At 37.4% G+C, this 16,107-nt stretch overlaps 1 protein-coding gene across 3 annotated transcripts in view; it reads left to right on the top strand.

Moving 5' to 3' along the window:
- Positions 1–16,107, top strand: part of DNM3 (dynamin 3) — a 952,228-nt gene that overhangs the window by 399,364 nt on the left and 536,757 nt on the right. For all 3 annotated transcript variants that reach the window (XM_063939984.1, XM_063939983.1, XM_063939985.1), the window contains exon 14: positions 587–700. In XM_063939984.1, the coding sequence (XP_063796054.1) occupies positions 587–700 (114 nt within the window). The remainder of the gene's footprint in view (positions 1–586; positions 701–16,107) is intronic.

Raw genomic sequence — 16,107 nt, 5'->3', positions numbered from 1 at the left:
ACAGATGTGTCCTCGCTGATCTTACATGCACATGCATCGCGTATGAGATTATCATCGCCGAGCTATGGCTAGTCGCTCCTGCTTCCTAGCCGCTATAAGTGAATGGGTCGTGGTAGCATGCTTACGCATGCTCCCGCTCGCAGACATCCTTACCATGGCCATCTTATTGTGATCGCATGTAAGATCATCCATCTGTACCAGTATGTTGTGGGAATAAAGCAGAGCACATAGAGGAAACCCATGCAAACACAAATACGAACATACAAACTCCACACAAATGTGCCATGATCAGGAATTAAACAACCTTAGTGCTGGGAGGCAGTAATGCTAACCATCTGTGCTAACTTTTACCTAGTAGTGTAAAATAGTCATGACATTTAAATGTATCTAGTTGTTTTAATTTGTTAGCCCTATGGTCAATCTTAAGTTAAAATGATAAAAAAATACAATGAATCAAATAGGATGATGTGACTGTTGAAATCTGCAAATTCTCTATTGATATATACTGTAAATATCTTGTTGTCATAAAAATGATACAAAAAATGAGAAATAAGACTAACATGTCTCTGTTGCCACTTCTGTGCAGGTGATACGGAAGGGCTGGCTGACTATAAGCAATATCAGTATCATGAAAGGAGGATCCAAGGACTATTGGTTTATTCTTACAGCAGAAAGCCTATCCTGGTATAAAGATGATGAGGTAAGTACAATCAGGTGAACATGAGTAAGCGGATACGCAGGTAACCTGGTGACATTTTTCTGGAGTTCATTATGTTTGAGGAGAAGGCATTTGATACTGTTTGAGGACTTATGGCATATGTAGTTACTGTTGTCTCCTTTCAGTTTTTGGGAACAAACCCTTTCTAGACTGGCCCTAGTAGTTCCATATATTCTCTGAATTATATTTAGTTTGTGGTGCAATATGTTGGGCTTGTGCCAGTTTCAGAACACACTTGATTAAATGATCCACAGCATTTAGTGGCTTGTACATTGAGGTATGTCCCTAAACTGGAGTAAGCTCTGCTTATTTTCACATTTCTCAGCTTCTGTAGCCTGGTCGCTAGATGTAATACAAGTGTACCAGGTCTGAATAACTAAAGGTGTGCAGGGAAGCCTGTGGTTCTGCTAGATGGGAGGATGGTTTTTCTTAAAAAAAATATTTTTGGTGTGTTGGAATCTAAATAAGGGAACACCGAAGCGGCCGTCGGGCATTACCTCTGCTTATTATGCGCTATTCCACGCTGCTGTGATAAATACACTTTTTTTACCCATTGCGAATGATGCTTGCTTTACAATACTGTATATACTTTTTATGTGAAACTTAAAGTTTTGTTGAGATATTGTTTTCCTATGCCTCCTTGTTGGATTTGTGATAAATCTTTTTGTGTGCGGCACTTTTTTGCTTCTGTTTTTTTTTTAATCCAAATGATAATATACATAAATAACCATTGCTAGTGTATCTATAGCTTTTCTCTTTCTTTCCCTTTGCCTGGATTGACATGCTGTATAATTTTCATAATCTGGTCCACATACCGTATAATAGTTAATGCTATCATATCCTATTTCAGTCTACTTCTACAGCTATATTTCCCCCTTTGCCCCTACCAGGACAGCCACAATATGGAGCATTATTGTGCTTGAAGACCCCAAACAACTTTGTGGGAAATCAGATATACCTTTATGTACTATTTAGGATAAATACACAAAGGGGTATTCAATCACTTGTGAATAAGCATCAGGAGTGAAAAACTGAAATTTTTGGTAATTTTTCCAGATGATTCTTCGATTCCCCCCCCCCCCCCCCCCCCAGCGTATCCAATTAGGTCACCATATACTTTTCACCCGTAAACACACAGGTTCAGTGAAACCTGTGTGGTTTCGGAAGAAACAGTGGGCTGTTTTGGGGAATTTTGCTTTGCCTGCCTGAGGCAGGTAGAACAAAATCCATGATAAGGCGCGCCTCACACCGGCTTATCGGGGTAAACTGAGTAGCTTCCGGCAAGACAATTACCCGCGATCAATGATTGCGGGTGATTGAAGATCCCCCGCAGTGCTATACTCTAAAAACATAGTTACATTTATTTTCCGTATTTATATCCTTTAAAGTCAAACTGTAGAATAGATACTGTACATGCATTAGATTTTACCACTTGCCTAGCATGGATGCATCAGATGCGACCATACTAGCAATTGCTTTATGTGACCCAGTCGCACAGGATGCGACCAGTCAGATACACAGTGTTTGCAGCTGCAGGGCAGAAAAACTTCCTGTGGCTATTACTGTCAGGGGGACCGGAAGATCCCTCTGCCTCTCTGCACCCTCCCCCAGTGTTTGCCATGCTGCCGATCACTGCTGATCAGTCAGCACGGCAAGACCCCTCCCTCATCCAGTAGCTGCAGACAATAGCAGCCACTAAGGAAGTATAAATTAACCCTCCAAGCCTCCCCTGTGTACCTGGTAGCTGTCTGGGCTATTAAACTGAAATTTGAGATGGTCGCAATGTTTTCGATTTCCCAATGTTCCGATGGTTTGAAAAACTGCTTTTTTTTATTACAAATCTAAAAAAAAAATTTTTTTACTAAAATCATTTTGGATACGTTGAAATACATGTTCTTCTCCTAATTTACTCATTTAAAAAAAACAACATCAATTTCTGAGCGTTTTTTTGGGGAAAAAATTGTCAGTTAACTAATTAAACAGTGGAAGTATGGGAGATATCTCACAGCATTATTACTACCTGTGTATTATGTATAAAGGGAAGAATCTGATGCCATGAAGAGCAGATTTGGAGGACTCCGCACATTTTGTACTGTGATTGGTTCATATGGCTAACTGGACTTGTCAATTCATCTAGTTTGAATTGGGCTTTCAAACCGTATGCATGTACTACTCTGCTAGCAACTTCCTTAAGAAATAATTAGCTCAGGCTAAACTAAAACTACTTTAGCAGTGATTTGATTGTTTGCAATTGCATGTGTTGCATCCAGACAGACACGTGGACATTCCATTATCTTTTCCATGCCTGGTTTCTGTGGCTGCCTGATAGAGATTGTAATAGTGGAAAAATATTTTAGATTAACCTTTCTTCTCCCATTCACAAACCATAGCTCTATTCCGCAAGACCCTTACCCTGCATGTGCTGCAGTCAAGACAACTTTGATTATATTAACTCAATGATGGCTGTATATCCATACCTCCCAACATGACCCTCTCCAAGAGAGACACAATGTTCTGCTTCTGGACTTTTTTCTTAATTTATGAGCTGGTGAGCTGAAATGCGTGAAAAGTGACCCGTTTGGACGTCAAAGCGGGACTTTTCATGATCGCGCCCATGTGTTTAGTCGGGTTTAGCTGCTTTACGCGGCTAAACCCATCTCTTATGGGCGCGATAACGGGGGGCCATAGAATATCGCCCCGCGATCTCCCGTCACTTTAGACGGGAGATCGGGGGTAATAAAAGATTTGAATCCCGTCCTAAGAGGGAAGTCCATCTCTCATGTGCCATGCAATATATTATGTATATATATATATATATATATATATATGCATAGCAGGTGTTCTCACAAATACCAAAAGATGTTTCATGTTTCAAATCATGTGTTCTATTAAATCTTTTCCAAAAATGTCCTCTTTAAAAACAGTAGATTCACCATTAATAATAATGACAGTTGAGTTTCCGGCTTACATTTATATTGGTAGAAGGCCAAATAGAGAATAGTGCAAACATTTGATTAACCCCGCTCACTATTTCTTGCAGTTTTACATATTTTAAGCTACCATTAATATTCCTATATACACTTTATGTTTTTTATACAGTACAACTATTTATCATAGGCTCACATTATGTATTTTGTGCAAAATATTTTACTTATCTAGGATCAGTTAATAAAAAATTTAATTTCTTCCATGTTATCGGCTACACGCGGTGCCCTCAAAGGATAAAATATCCCAAAATATAGAACAGCAATTGCAGCAGTCTCTATACAGAAAACCCTATGCTAAAAACACTATATGGACAAAAATATTTGTCTTCACCTGTTAATTGTTGAATTCAGGTGTTTCAATCAGACCTGTTGCCACAGGTGTATAGCATCAAGCACCTATCCATGCAGTCTCCATTTGCAAACATGTGTGATACAAATGGGTCGTTCTGAAGAGCTCAGTGACTTCAAGCGTGGTACTGTGATAGGATGCCACCTCTGTAATAAGACAGTTAGTGAAATTTCATCCCTGCTGGGTATTCCACGGTCAACTGTAAGTGATATTATTACAAAGTGGAAGCATTAAGGAACAACAGCAACTCAGCCACAAAGCGGAAGACCACGTAAAATCATAGCGCAGGGTCTACGACTGCTACGACGCATGGTGCATAAAGTTGCCAACGCTGTGCTGATTCCATAGCTGAAGAGTTCTGAACTTCCACTGGCATTAATGTAAGCACAAAAACTGTGTGGTGGAAGCTTAATGGAATGGGTTTCCACGGCCGAGCAGCTGCATGCAAGCCTCACATCACCAATTCCAATGCCAAGCGTCGGATGGGATTGTGTAAAGTACACCGACACTGGTCTGTGAAGCAGTGGAAATATTTTATGTGGAGTGATGAACCATGCTTCTCTGTTTAGCAGTCAGATGGGTGAGTCTGGGTTTGGCAGATGCCATTACTTGATAAAACAATAATGAGCGCTTGGAAAAATGTAAAGCTATGTGGCACCTGTAAAAAAGATTTTTTGTTAGCATATGTTTACAGCTCTTTTTGAGAGCTTTGTTTGCGGTATGGCACAGTCCATGAGAGATCTAACTTTCCCTACCTCACTCTCAGTCCACGGGATTCCTCAGCCTGATGGTATAAGTAGCTGTCCGTGGCTTGAATGTTCTTCTCCTCCACCGCTGCGTCTAGCGGAGAGGCGGAGTGTGGCGGGGTTTGGCGGGTGACGTCACTCGGCGGCGTCCGATCTCTTTGGCGGCCGAATGTCCTTGTAATACCGCTATCCACCTGACATGTTTTCCGTTTTAATTGACTAATAAAGTTTTAGGTATAAAAAGCACCCATTTTAACCACATATCCAACCTTGATAAAGTGCTAGAAACAGCACGAAACGCGTAGAGGGTGGATAGCGGTATTACAAGGACATTCTGCCGCCGGAGAGATCGGACGCCGCCGAGTGACGTCACCCGCCAAACCCCGCCACACTCCGCCTCTCCGCTGGACGCAGCGGTGGAGAAGAACATTCAAGCCACGGACAGCTACTTATACCATCAGGCTGAGGAATCCCGTGGACTGAGCGTGAGGTAGGGAAAGTTAGATCTCTCATGGACTGTGCCATACCGCAAACAAAGCTCTCAAAAAGAGCTGTAAACATATGCTAACAAAAAATCTTTTTTTACAGGTGCCACATAGCTTTACATTTTTCCAAGCGCTCATTATTGTTTTATCAATATCCATTATTTTATCTGAGCAGCTTTAGTAACACAAAGCGCATGAAACATTATATTTACAGATGCCATTACTTGTCTGATTGCATTATACCAACTGTGAAGTCTGGTGGAGTAAGGAAGGCCACTTTCTATTCCAACTGTGCCCCAGTGCACAAAGCAAGAACTATAAAGACATTGGGGTCTATTTACTAAGCCTTGGATGGAGATAAAGTGGACAGAGATAAAATACCAGCCAATCAGCTGCTGTCATTTTTTAAACCGAGTCTGTAACATGGCAGTCAAGAGCTGATTGGCTGGCACTTTATCTCCGTCCACTTTATCTCCATGCAAGGCTTGGTAAATAGACCCCATGGTTTGATGCAGTCAGTGTGGAAGAACTTGACTGGCCCGTGCAGAGCCCTGACCTCAACCCCATCGAGCACCTTTGGGATAAACTGGAATTGAGATTGCAAACCAAGCCTACTCATTCAACATCAGTGCCTGACCTCATAAATGTTCTACAGAATGAATGTGCACAAATTCCCACCGAAACACTCCAAAATCTTGTGGAAAGCCTTCCAAGAAGAGTGGGAGCTGTTATACCTGCAAAGGGGAGTGGAAAGGGGGGAGGCTACTTCATATTAAAGTATATATTTTGAATACAATGTCATTACAGTACCTTTTGGTGTAATGGTCAGGTGCCCGAATACTTGAAACCATATAGTGTGTGAATATATATATATATATATATATATATTTATTCACATGGCAACATGGTGTTTTCAGCACCTTTTAAAATTAGAAGGAATTACCCTTGCATGACAGATTAATCAGAAAGGACATGTTGGAACTACATGTCTGCAGCGCTTACACTCGTAAACTACACTAAACACTCATCTATCAAGATTTCATATTGGAATTGCAAGTGAAGTATATAGTTTAATGTAAAATATGATAAATATTTTATAGGATTGTATAACATAAGTAATTTCTGCACATAAAATACTTACCATGGAAAATGTGATCTCAAAGGATATCTCTGAAATGAAATACCCACAAACATACACCCATCAGATAACTTTAAAGCAATCTACTTAATATTGTGTAGTTCCACTTGTACCTCCAAAACAGTTGTGACCCACCTGGGCATGGACTCCAAAGGAGGCCAAGTCATCACCTTAAACTCTGTCATGTTCCGCAAACCACTGCTGAACAATGTTTGCAGTGTGGCAGGGCACATTATCCTGCTGAAAGAGACACCTGCCATCAGGAATTACCATTGTCATGAAGGGGTGTACTTGGTCAGCAATAATGATTAGGTAGGTGATGAGTGTCAAAGTAACATCCACAGGAATGTTCCCAGCAGAACATATACACTACCTCCAAGGGCTGGCCATCTTCCCATAGTGCATCCTGGTACTATCTCTCCCCTAGGTAATTGATACACACACACCTAGCTGACAACAGGATCTAAAAGAAAACATGATTCATCAGACCCGGCCACATTCTTCCATTGCTACATGGTCCAATTCTGAGCCTCACAATAGGCATGCTCATTGTATGCCCTTGCGGCATTTGACAGGGTTTAGCATACGCAGCAAGTTGCGATGCACTATGTGTTCTGACAATTTTCTATCATAGACAGCATTATCTTTTTCAGAAATTTAAGCTGCAACAGCTTAAGCTTGGCTCTCCAGCGCATCAGTTAGCCTTGGCCGCCCATGACCATGTCACTGGTTCACGGGTTGTCATTCCTTGGACCTCTTTTGGCAGGTACTAAACACGGCGTAGCACGAGCTCTCCAGAAGACCTGCTGGTTTGGAGATGCTCTCAAACAGTCGTGTAGCCATCACAATTTGGCCGTTGTCATAGTTGCTCAGATTCTTACGCCTGTCCATTTTTCATGCTTCCAACATATCAACTTCAAGAACTGAGTTTTCACTTGCTGCTATATATATCCCACCACTTGAGAGTTGCCATTGTAATTAGATAATCAGTTATTCACCCCACCTGTCAGTGGTTTTAATGTTATGTCTGATCTGTGAAGGGGTGTTATTATTCTTTCTGGGGGGAATATGGAGAATTTTTCCATTAAAGTTTTAAATATTAAGTGACCCTTATTGCATTAACAAACATATGAGTAATGGACACTGCAATTTCAGTATAAAAACCTTATCTCAACCAAAAAAGATTTGATCTAGAAAATGTAGTTCACAGAAACAGCAACTAGTTGTATTTTTTGTATTTTTAGCCTTGCAGTGCCTTGACCTTTTATTTAGTGTGATATGTGTGCAATCTTTGTTAATGAAAGAGGAAGTTGTCCATTTCCATTCGAAATTATTTTCTTATTCCCCAGAGACCTGATAGTGGGACTTTTAAAAGTCATGGACTAATGTTCTGGCAACCAATAAACATTAGAAAGCACCCAGTACTATTGTGTCGACTAGTTGTTTGTCTGACATGATGATGGTCGTTGAGTTTCTCGGCAGAAATGTATTAATTTAGATGTCTGATTCTCAATTCATTCTGCTATAAATATCTGGAAGATATCTTGAATATAGATCACGAAATACTTTTAATTAGGATACCTTTTATACAGAGAGATGCATGAGCTTTAAGTAATCGCTTGCCGTGCAATATTTTCAATAGTTATCTCGAGATTCATAGAACAGTTGCATTTATTATAAATTGGAGCAGATATTTGCTTACTGTAAAGGTTATTGCATTAAATATTTCCATATGAAGCTGGTAATGATAATACATGTTGGACCAAATTCAGAGATGTATGCAAACCCAATGGTTTTCAGCTCCGATCTCAGGCGGTCTGCACATGTGCAGGATCTGTAATACTTATGTGCATAGATGACAGTAGCAGTTCCCCCTAAGCCGCATCTTGAATAACATGCTGGGGGCGGCTTTATGTAGAATGTTTGTGTGTTTTTTAATTTGCATGCAACATAATAAATTGTTATGTGGTAATGGGATACCGTTACGATCACAGCGGTCGGGATCCCAGCGCACAATATACTGTCGCCGGAATCCTGACACCTATCAAGTACTTCTAGCAGAAGAGTAAGGCTTTTCCTCTCTAAACATGTATTATGCAAAATCAAGTTGTGGAACAAAGCTCATTATTTTATTGACTATACTTAAAAGGCCTAAAATAATCTATTTAGTATTCCTGGCCAAACTGGATTTGATAGAAAATTCCTTTCTAATTTCTAAAGGCCACACGGATTATCGGTCCCCATTCTCTGCGCTATGTTTTGTTTTTGTATTAATAGAAAAAATAAATGTCTGCATTAATCTGGAATACATTTACATGATGTCGTGAGTTTTCCAGTTGGAATTTGAAAATTAGACCATCTGGTGTGTAGCGTTGTTACCCTTTCTGCAAACAGAGGGCCCCCAACGAGCCATGAAAATAAAGGCTCTGTTATCCTTTAGCTGTCGCTCATAGCCCTCACCACTGGAATGAGCCCAATTAGGGAGGCCCTCCGCCTGCTTTAGCTTGCTTTCATATGTTAACCTATTCTCTGCTGGATAGATATATATATATATATATATATATATATATATATATATATGTTGCAGAACATTACTTCATGTTGACAATTGAATATTTGAATATTTATTTAAGTATTTTTTAGTATTGAAATGAAATACCTGTGGGGATTTACAATCACTGCTGTATCATTTTAATTGAATCATGTTCATTCATTCACTCACTCCCGCACACGCTCATTCATTCACTCCCGCACACGCTCACTCATTCATTTAGACTGAAGTACCCACCTAGTATGAACTGATAAGAGACTTTAAATATGGCTTTATTGTTTGCAAATGACACTGTCGCAGACTGCACTTAATTATGCTGATGTCTGGTATTAAATTAAAGGTTTTGATGATGGCCACTGGTTTTGGTTAAAGGTTAGTTCACTGCACTTACGTTTTTGTAGCTGAAGGGGCACAATGTGCCCTTATTTATATATTTCATCCTAATAATTCATATTTAAACAATAATTAAATGTTATGGGACTGTCATTTTCAGCTTTAAAATAATACGGCAAATCCTACATAATAAAGGCTCACACTGCTCCTCACCTCTATGGGGGCAATTCAAGTGTTTTGCGCGCCGGTGGCCACTACATGGCACCTGACAGAGCAATTCAAGTTTTGCTCTATTAGGGTGCGCACAGCCGCCGACGCTGACATCACTGTTATGTCCCGTCATTTTGACGGCCTGGTAACGAGTGTCATTATATTTGCCAAAACATGGATATTGGGATCTGCTACTATTATTTTAACGTATAAAACATTTAATCAGTATCTCATTATTGTATATATAATGATGACCATAATTTATTTTGACTCCGACCAAAACATGTGCAGTCTGTTGTTGTTGGTGAGAACAGCATTCTTGCCCAAGTATGAGATCTGATCACCTTTACCTTTTAGAATTGTCATTTCTTCACCTACATAACAATTAATTTTAGTTTATTTCTTCACCATTGGATTCATCTAGAAAAGTATGCGTTATATTACAGCCAGGACAATAATATCTAAGAAAGCAGTGCAACAACATCAAAAAATGTGTTTTTATTGTGGAGTCGGCCTCATTATGCCTACACTTTCCAACTTGATCTCATGAGACCATATAGGAAAGGCATTAGAACTAATAAAAATGTTAAGTACATATTGTTTTGCAGTCGACAGAATGAAATCATTTCTTGTGATGTTGTAGTTGCAGCTGATGCTGTGGTACTGTAACTCGTGATGTGGTTGCTATAGATTTTCCAGGGCTGGGCCGCCATTGGCTGGTAGTCACTCAGGCTGGGTTGTTATGTGACTGCCTGTCTGTGCCTGCTGTACAGGTGAGAGGATGTTCTGCACAGCAAGTGTAGACAGGCAGACACATGACAACTCCTTCCAGCCAATCCCACGGTTCCATCGGCACAGGCTGATAGGAAGGAGCCTACAGTTCATTTTGTACCTTGAGCTTTTGTTTTTTTCAGACAATGTGAACAACGGGGTACAACAGAGGACAGTATGTAAAAGAACATAAAATTGCAATCATTACAGAAGTTTGAAGCTGGTAATTGCGCTTTATTCTCCATGACATACATAAAATACAAACAATCCAATGTTTGGTTCTCAGCTATTTTAAATTTACAGAATAGGAATATCATTGCTATGCTTAAAAATACTACAAAATCATTACAAGTACATATTTAATACATATGCCACTCAAGTTCTAAAGGCTACTTTGAATATATGATTTTAAAACATAAAGGGTACAGGGTACCAGCATTTGTGCCTGTCATTTTAGAATACAGAAATACAGGATTATATTAAAGATGAACATTTTGATAGATAGATAGATTGATAGATAGATAGATAGATAGATAGATAGATGGATAGATATTATTTTTTAAAGCACATTACTGGTGTATACAATATTTGACTTTTGCACCGGAGATACTCTGTGAACACAGTAAAGTCTATTTTATGGATTTTTTTTTACAGCATTTTTTCTTTTTCTTTTGCCCTTGATCAGTATAGCCTTTAACACTTACAGTAAGAATATATGTGTTCCAACTGTCTAGAACCGATACTGCATGCCAGACACATTGCACAATGGTAAATTATACAGGACCAACCATGTTTATACTAGGAAAGTTAAAATAATTACACTCTGATGATTATTAGTTTCTGTTATATAGTTATCTTTTTTTAAGGCTATAGAATGTATTTCTTGGTGCAGTATAATTAAACAGCTGGAGTGTTATAATATCATTCAGGTTAAAAAGAAAAAGTTCTGGGGAATACACTGTTTTGGTGATGTAACTAAGCAGTTTCCAAGCTACATTGCATCATGTTATCACGTTTACAGTTTTATATAAGATACAATTATTTTAGTTTTAACAATGTGAAATATTGATTGTGTTTGTCTAATAGTCTCAAATTTCGTATCAGCTATATCATAAACTACTAACTTTAATGTGTTGCAAAATATATTTACTTTTCTGGGAAAGCCAACTTGTATGTATTACCTGCACTTTTACAGCAAAACCTTTTTGGAAACTCAGTTGATGACTGCTATACTGTTGTTTTTTTTACATCTGGGGAAAGACTTAAATATAATATCTGCTAGCTCTATTCCCAAGAGGTTCCGCAGAATGTGAGGGCTTTGAGTTCACAAAACTGTGTTTAATGAGTAAAGCTGAATGTCTGCTCTGAGCAAGGTATGTCACTTGCTTTGTACTTGTGTGACGTTACCATTATCCTGGGTATATGATTATTATGTTACTCTCTTACTGAACATCTGATAAAAGTACTGTAATATTAAAAAAAAAGCCTTAAATAATGTTGGAAAACTATTTTGCACTTTATCTGCTATAGTTTGTGTTAATTTGTAAGAGAATATGCATACTGTATTTATTTACTTTTTTCATACGTGTGTGTATATATATATATATATATCAAAATATACATACATACATAGAGTATGAGTATATATAGTGGTATATTTTCTTATATTTGAAATGAATCCATGATCAACACTATTATGGCTCTAACATTTGTGGAACATTCATTTCATTACCATCTTGTTAACATAACTGCAGAACTGTTTTAGTCTTTGGATTGACAGTATATAATGTATTTATGTATTTATGCAGTATTTGATTGATTTCTTCTTCACCTAAGTAAATGTATTTTCTTCAGCCAACTGTGTGTGGTCTGCCTGCAGTGTAGATAAGAGTAGAATTACCTGAAGTTCTCTTTGCTTTGTATAAACAATGTATTTCTGAGGGTCTGGAAGCCAACTATAGACAGGAAACTCTTTGGCCCTGTTAACAGATGGGGAGTTTGTTGAGACATGTGGTAGCTTTCTGTCTCTTGAAAGCTGACTTCCCATTACAAAGGCAAAGTTAAAATGTTATTTATACATTTAATGACAGTGTACAGTATTAGAAAGATGCATCCTGTTTGGAGACTGTGTTGCCATTACTGCAGATTTTGTCCTTTTTCTTATCTGGTTTAGATTTGTAATATAGAAAATTATATCTGCATATTTGTTTTCCCTTTCAGACACTAGGGGGTCAGAAACCATGAAAAATGGTTTTGGGGAAGCGTGTTAAATTATGTAATAAATATGTAGCATAGTGTCTTGAACTGGAATGTGTGTACGTGTGGGTGTACTACCCCTTTCTTTAGTTATTTTTTGTCTTACCATGAACAATTAAATTATAAAATTTATTGGAAACACTGTATATGGTGAATGCAACAGTATACTGCTGAAACAAGGCTAAACTTGCTGTGTCTGTTTTTTCAATTGTGTTTGATGTCTGTAACCATTGTTTATTATAATTATTGTTGTCCTACTTTGTCTTAATTAGGTTTTTTTCAGGCATTATATTTGCTATGCAATGCCAGTACTAGTCAGAATTGTATAATAATATTTTTGTAAATTTGAGTAATGAATATTATTACTGCTTTGATCTGTTCTGTTTCATTAATATTCTTATAAAGAAGTGCCACTTTTATAACTAAAAATTGTTCAGTCGTGTTTGAAAAGAGTTTAATTTTTAAGAATTCCTAAAGTGTACCATAATGACAAATCTCAAAATATCATTTTTGAAACATACTTGTTATCTACGGAAAACTTTTGGATAACACAGTTGCAGTAAAATAAATATATGTACAAAATAATAAAAAATACTTAAGATGTTATATTGAGGAATTTATGTTATACTTGTATACAGTATTTCTGTTGGTCTTCACTTCAGATAATGAGTCTATTTAAAGAAGAAGACTACTGTAAGCCCTTGGTTATTTGACTGGACAGTGTGTTGGATTTAAAATGAAATGTGTTTTAAATTAAAATAATGTTTTCCAGCAACTGTGTGTCAGTTAGATATCTATTTAAAACAGGACGTTTTCACTATTTGGCAATCATTTAATTTGGCTTTACATGTAAAATGTACAAATTTTTTAATTACCAATGTAGAAATATTCAGCTCTAAATTTTGTAAAAAAAAATAACACATACAAAAATTAAACATACATACACACATAAGAAATTGACTAGTGGAAAGAAGTGCATGCTACAAAAAAATACCCTGTAAAATAATTTTTTGTAGCTCTAAGCAGAACGTTAAATATGCATCTACTTTAATATTTCTAAGTCAATTTAAAATAAAAGTGTCAAAATAATTTTATTTTGAAGAACATTGTTATGGTAGAATTATTACTTAGCTTATTGATTTTTCTTACTATATTAAGCAACGTACCTTAACACAGTGTTAGAACCTTGCCCAATAATATTCAAAAAAATCTAATAAAATATGCTTCAGATAAAGTTGGCTAAGAGAAATCTTAAATTGATTATTTGATTGAATGTGTCATTTTAAATTTATGCATTTGTGCTAAATTGTGTTAAGAACACCATAATTAGAAGTCTGTACTGGTGATGGTGACATGAAAATAGGGCATTTTGCCCTCGGATGGAAAATACGTTATCATTGTAAATATTGGACACTTAGAGGATAAGTCATTGCTCTTATTTTTCATTAATTTGTATTTCTAATATTTCATAGAATGTTATATTATATATAAGTACTGCATTATTCATATTCTCTTTTATGTGCCCATATGCTGTGATTTTAGAGGTACAGCTTTGACTAAATGCTCAGTTTATTTGCTGTCTTGCCCCTTAAGTTAGTTTTTTTTTACTATGGGTTGCAAAAGACATTAAGATCATTAAAAGATGGCATGCAACCAGTGTTTTTGTGATCTCACTCCAGTCCATGGTTTACATTGCATTGCAACACACATCATTTATCTCAGGATGCTTCAGTCCTCACTGCTTCCCATCTGTTTTTGTGACAGCTCTACCTACTCAAAGACATATTAATCTGCACAGTTGCCAATTGATTTATTATAGTCCAAGATTACAGTTTATTCTGCTGTAAAGATTAGGGGGAATAGACTGTAATAGGTTACACAATTTGAGCAAGCTTAATTATTGTGTCCTCAGTTAGTATAAAAATTGTATTGTTTTCAGAATTTGAAATGTTCTCATTTTTTAACATTACTGCCCCAATAATAAATACGTTAATTACATAATTATGACCCATTAATTTTTTTTTAGGGCCCCTTAATAGAGTGTTATGTAGTCGTCAAAGTAATACAAATTATTAATGTGGCTCATTATAATGTTTTGCCTGGACAAATAACATAAAATTCATGCAGTTTGAGCAATCTTGACAGCCCGGGAGAACTCTTTTATTATTCTGGTACTGTTCTGCTGCGTTTACAAGTCACAGGTTATTATGTCTGACAACATGAATGTTGACATTAATAAAATAGGGACTACTACTACAATAATTGTAGCCAGATGAGTGATACTGGGGGATTTGTGGCGATTTTACCTCTAGTCGCAGGCTATTACATGGTGTGACTTGAAACTCACCAGAAACGCAACAGAATCTCAACAGTTTCAATAGTCAGAGGTTATTATATGCCCCCTAAATCTAATTTGCTGTATAAAACACATTGTGCTTTATTATCTTTCAATTTGGTTTTATTTATGTAAATGCTGACTCAGCAGATTGAGGATAAACTAACCAAATTCCTTATCATGCTTCCAATTTCTCAATACATTAGTCCTTTTAATAGAATCTATATAGTTACAATGAAGTCTTAAGACACATGTATGTTTTAGAACTTGTATTCAGAATGCAGCAATGATGATTTTTATAGTGACAGTTCACTGTGGGAATAACAGTATATCAAGTACAAAAATCAACACTAAAGCAAGGAACAACCCCAAACTTAACCAGAATTGTCTAAGCCATTTACAAAAACAAATGTCTGCCCCATTTTATTTTTATAAAAAAATTTACTGTTTTACAAATTAATACTTGATTTACTTCCCTAAAAACCAAAATGTACATGATATTTTGCTACTCGTTGTCCATTCAAGTCTTATCTAGTTTCCAGCTGCAACAGCTAAGAAGCATGATTCTGGTGCTGCAGACTGGCAGACATGCATCTACAGTAATTCCAATAGTTTACTGTCCAGGTGTTCTTCCAAAGTTAGGCCTTACCAGTATGTCTTCCCCTGCACCACTGCCGAGTCCTTCTGTCCATTCTTTCCCTTTGCGTGTCCTATTTCCCTATGTGCAAAACCTGCGAAGAGAAACACTTCACATGAAAAGCTTGAAAGGAGGAACACTAAGTCACCTTTCCATGGCATGAGCAACCTGTGTCCCCCCTTCAATCCATGTCGTTGCTGTCCCATGCCCAGTCTAACCAATGTGCAGACTACTGTACAACAGCATTGTCCTGAACAGGTAGTCTGAACACTGGGGCGACGGAGCAGGCTTTCTCCGGAACGCAAATTTCTTGTTTTTGTTAAAATCCTCTTTTCAGTCTTCATGGGTATTTTCTTTGCCAGTTGCTTGTTATGCCCACTGGTTGAAGAGCAAAGTCCTGTTATATATATATATTTTTTTGTTTGGTACCCCCTCAACTGCTACCAGCCTTGACACACACAGTCACTGAAAATGTTCTGATTCCCAGTCTTGACGTGGCACTTTTGCAGCAGACTGGGGATCTGGCAATGAATTTAGGACCAGGAAAAGGGGGAGGGCAGGGCCTAAGAGTCCATATATGGGATGATGTCA

This window comes from Pseudophryne corroboree, chromosome 9 (genome assembly GCF_028390025.1).
Source record: "Pseudophryne corroboree isolate aPseCor3 chromosome 9, aPseCor3.hap2, whole genome shotgun sequence".
NCBI lineage: Eukaryota > Metazoa > Chordata > Amphibia > Anura > Myobatrachidae > Pseudophryne > Pseudophryne corroboree.
Note: the sequence above shows the minus strand (reverse complement) of the source record. Positions and strands in the feature narration are given on the sequence as shown.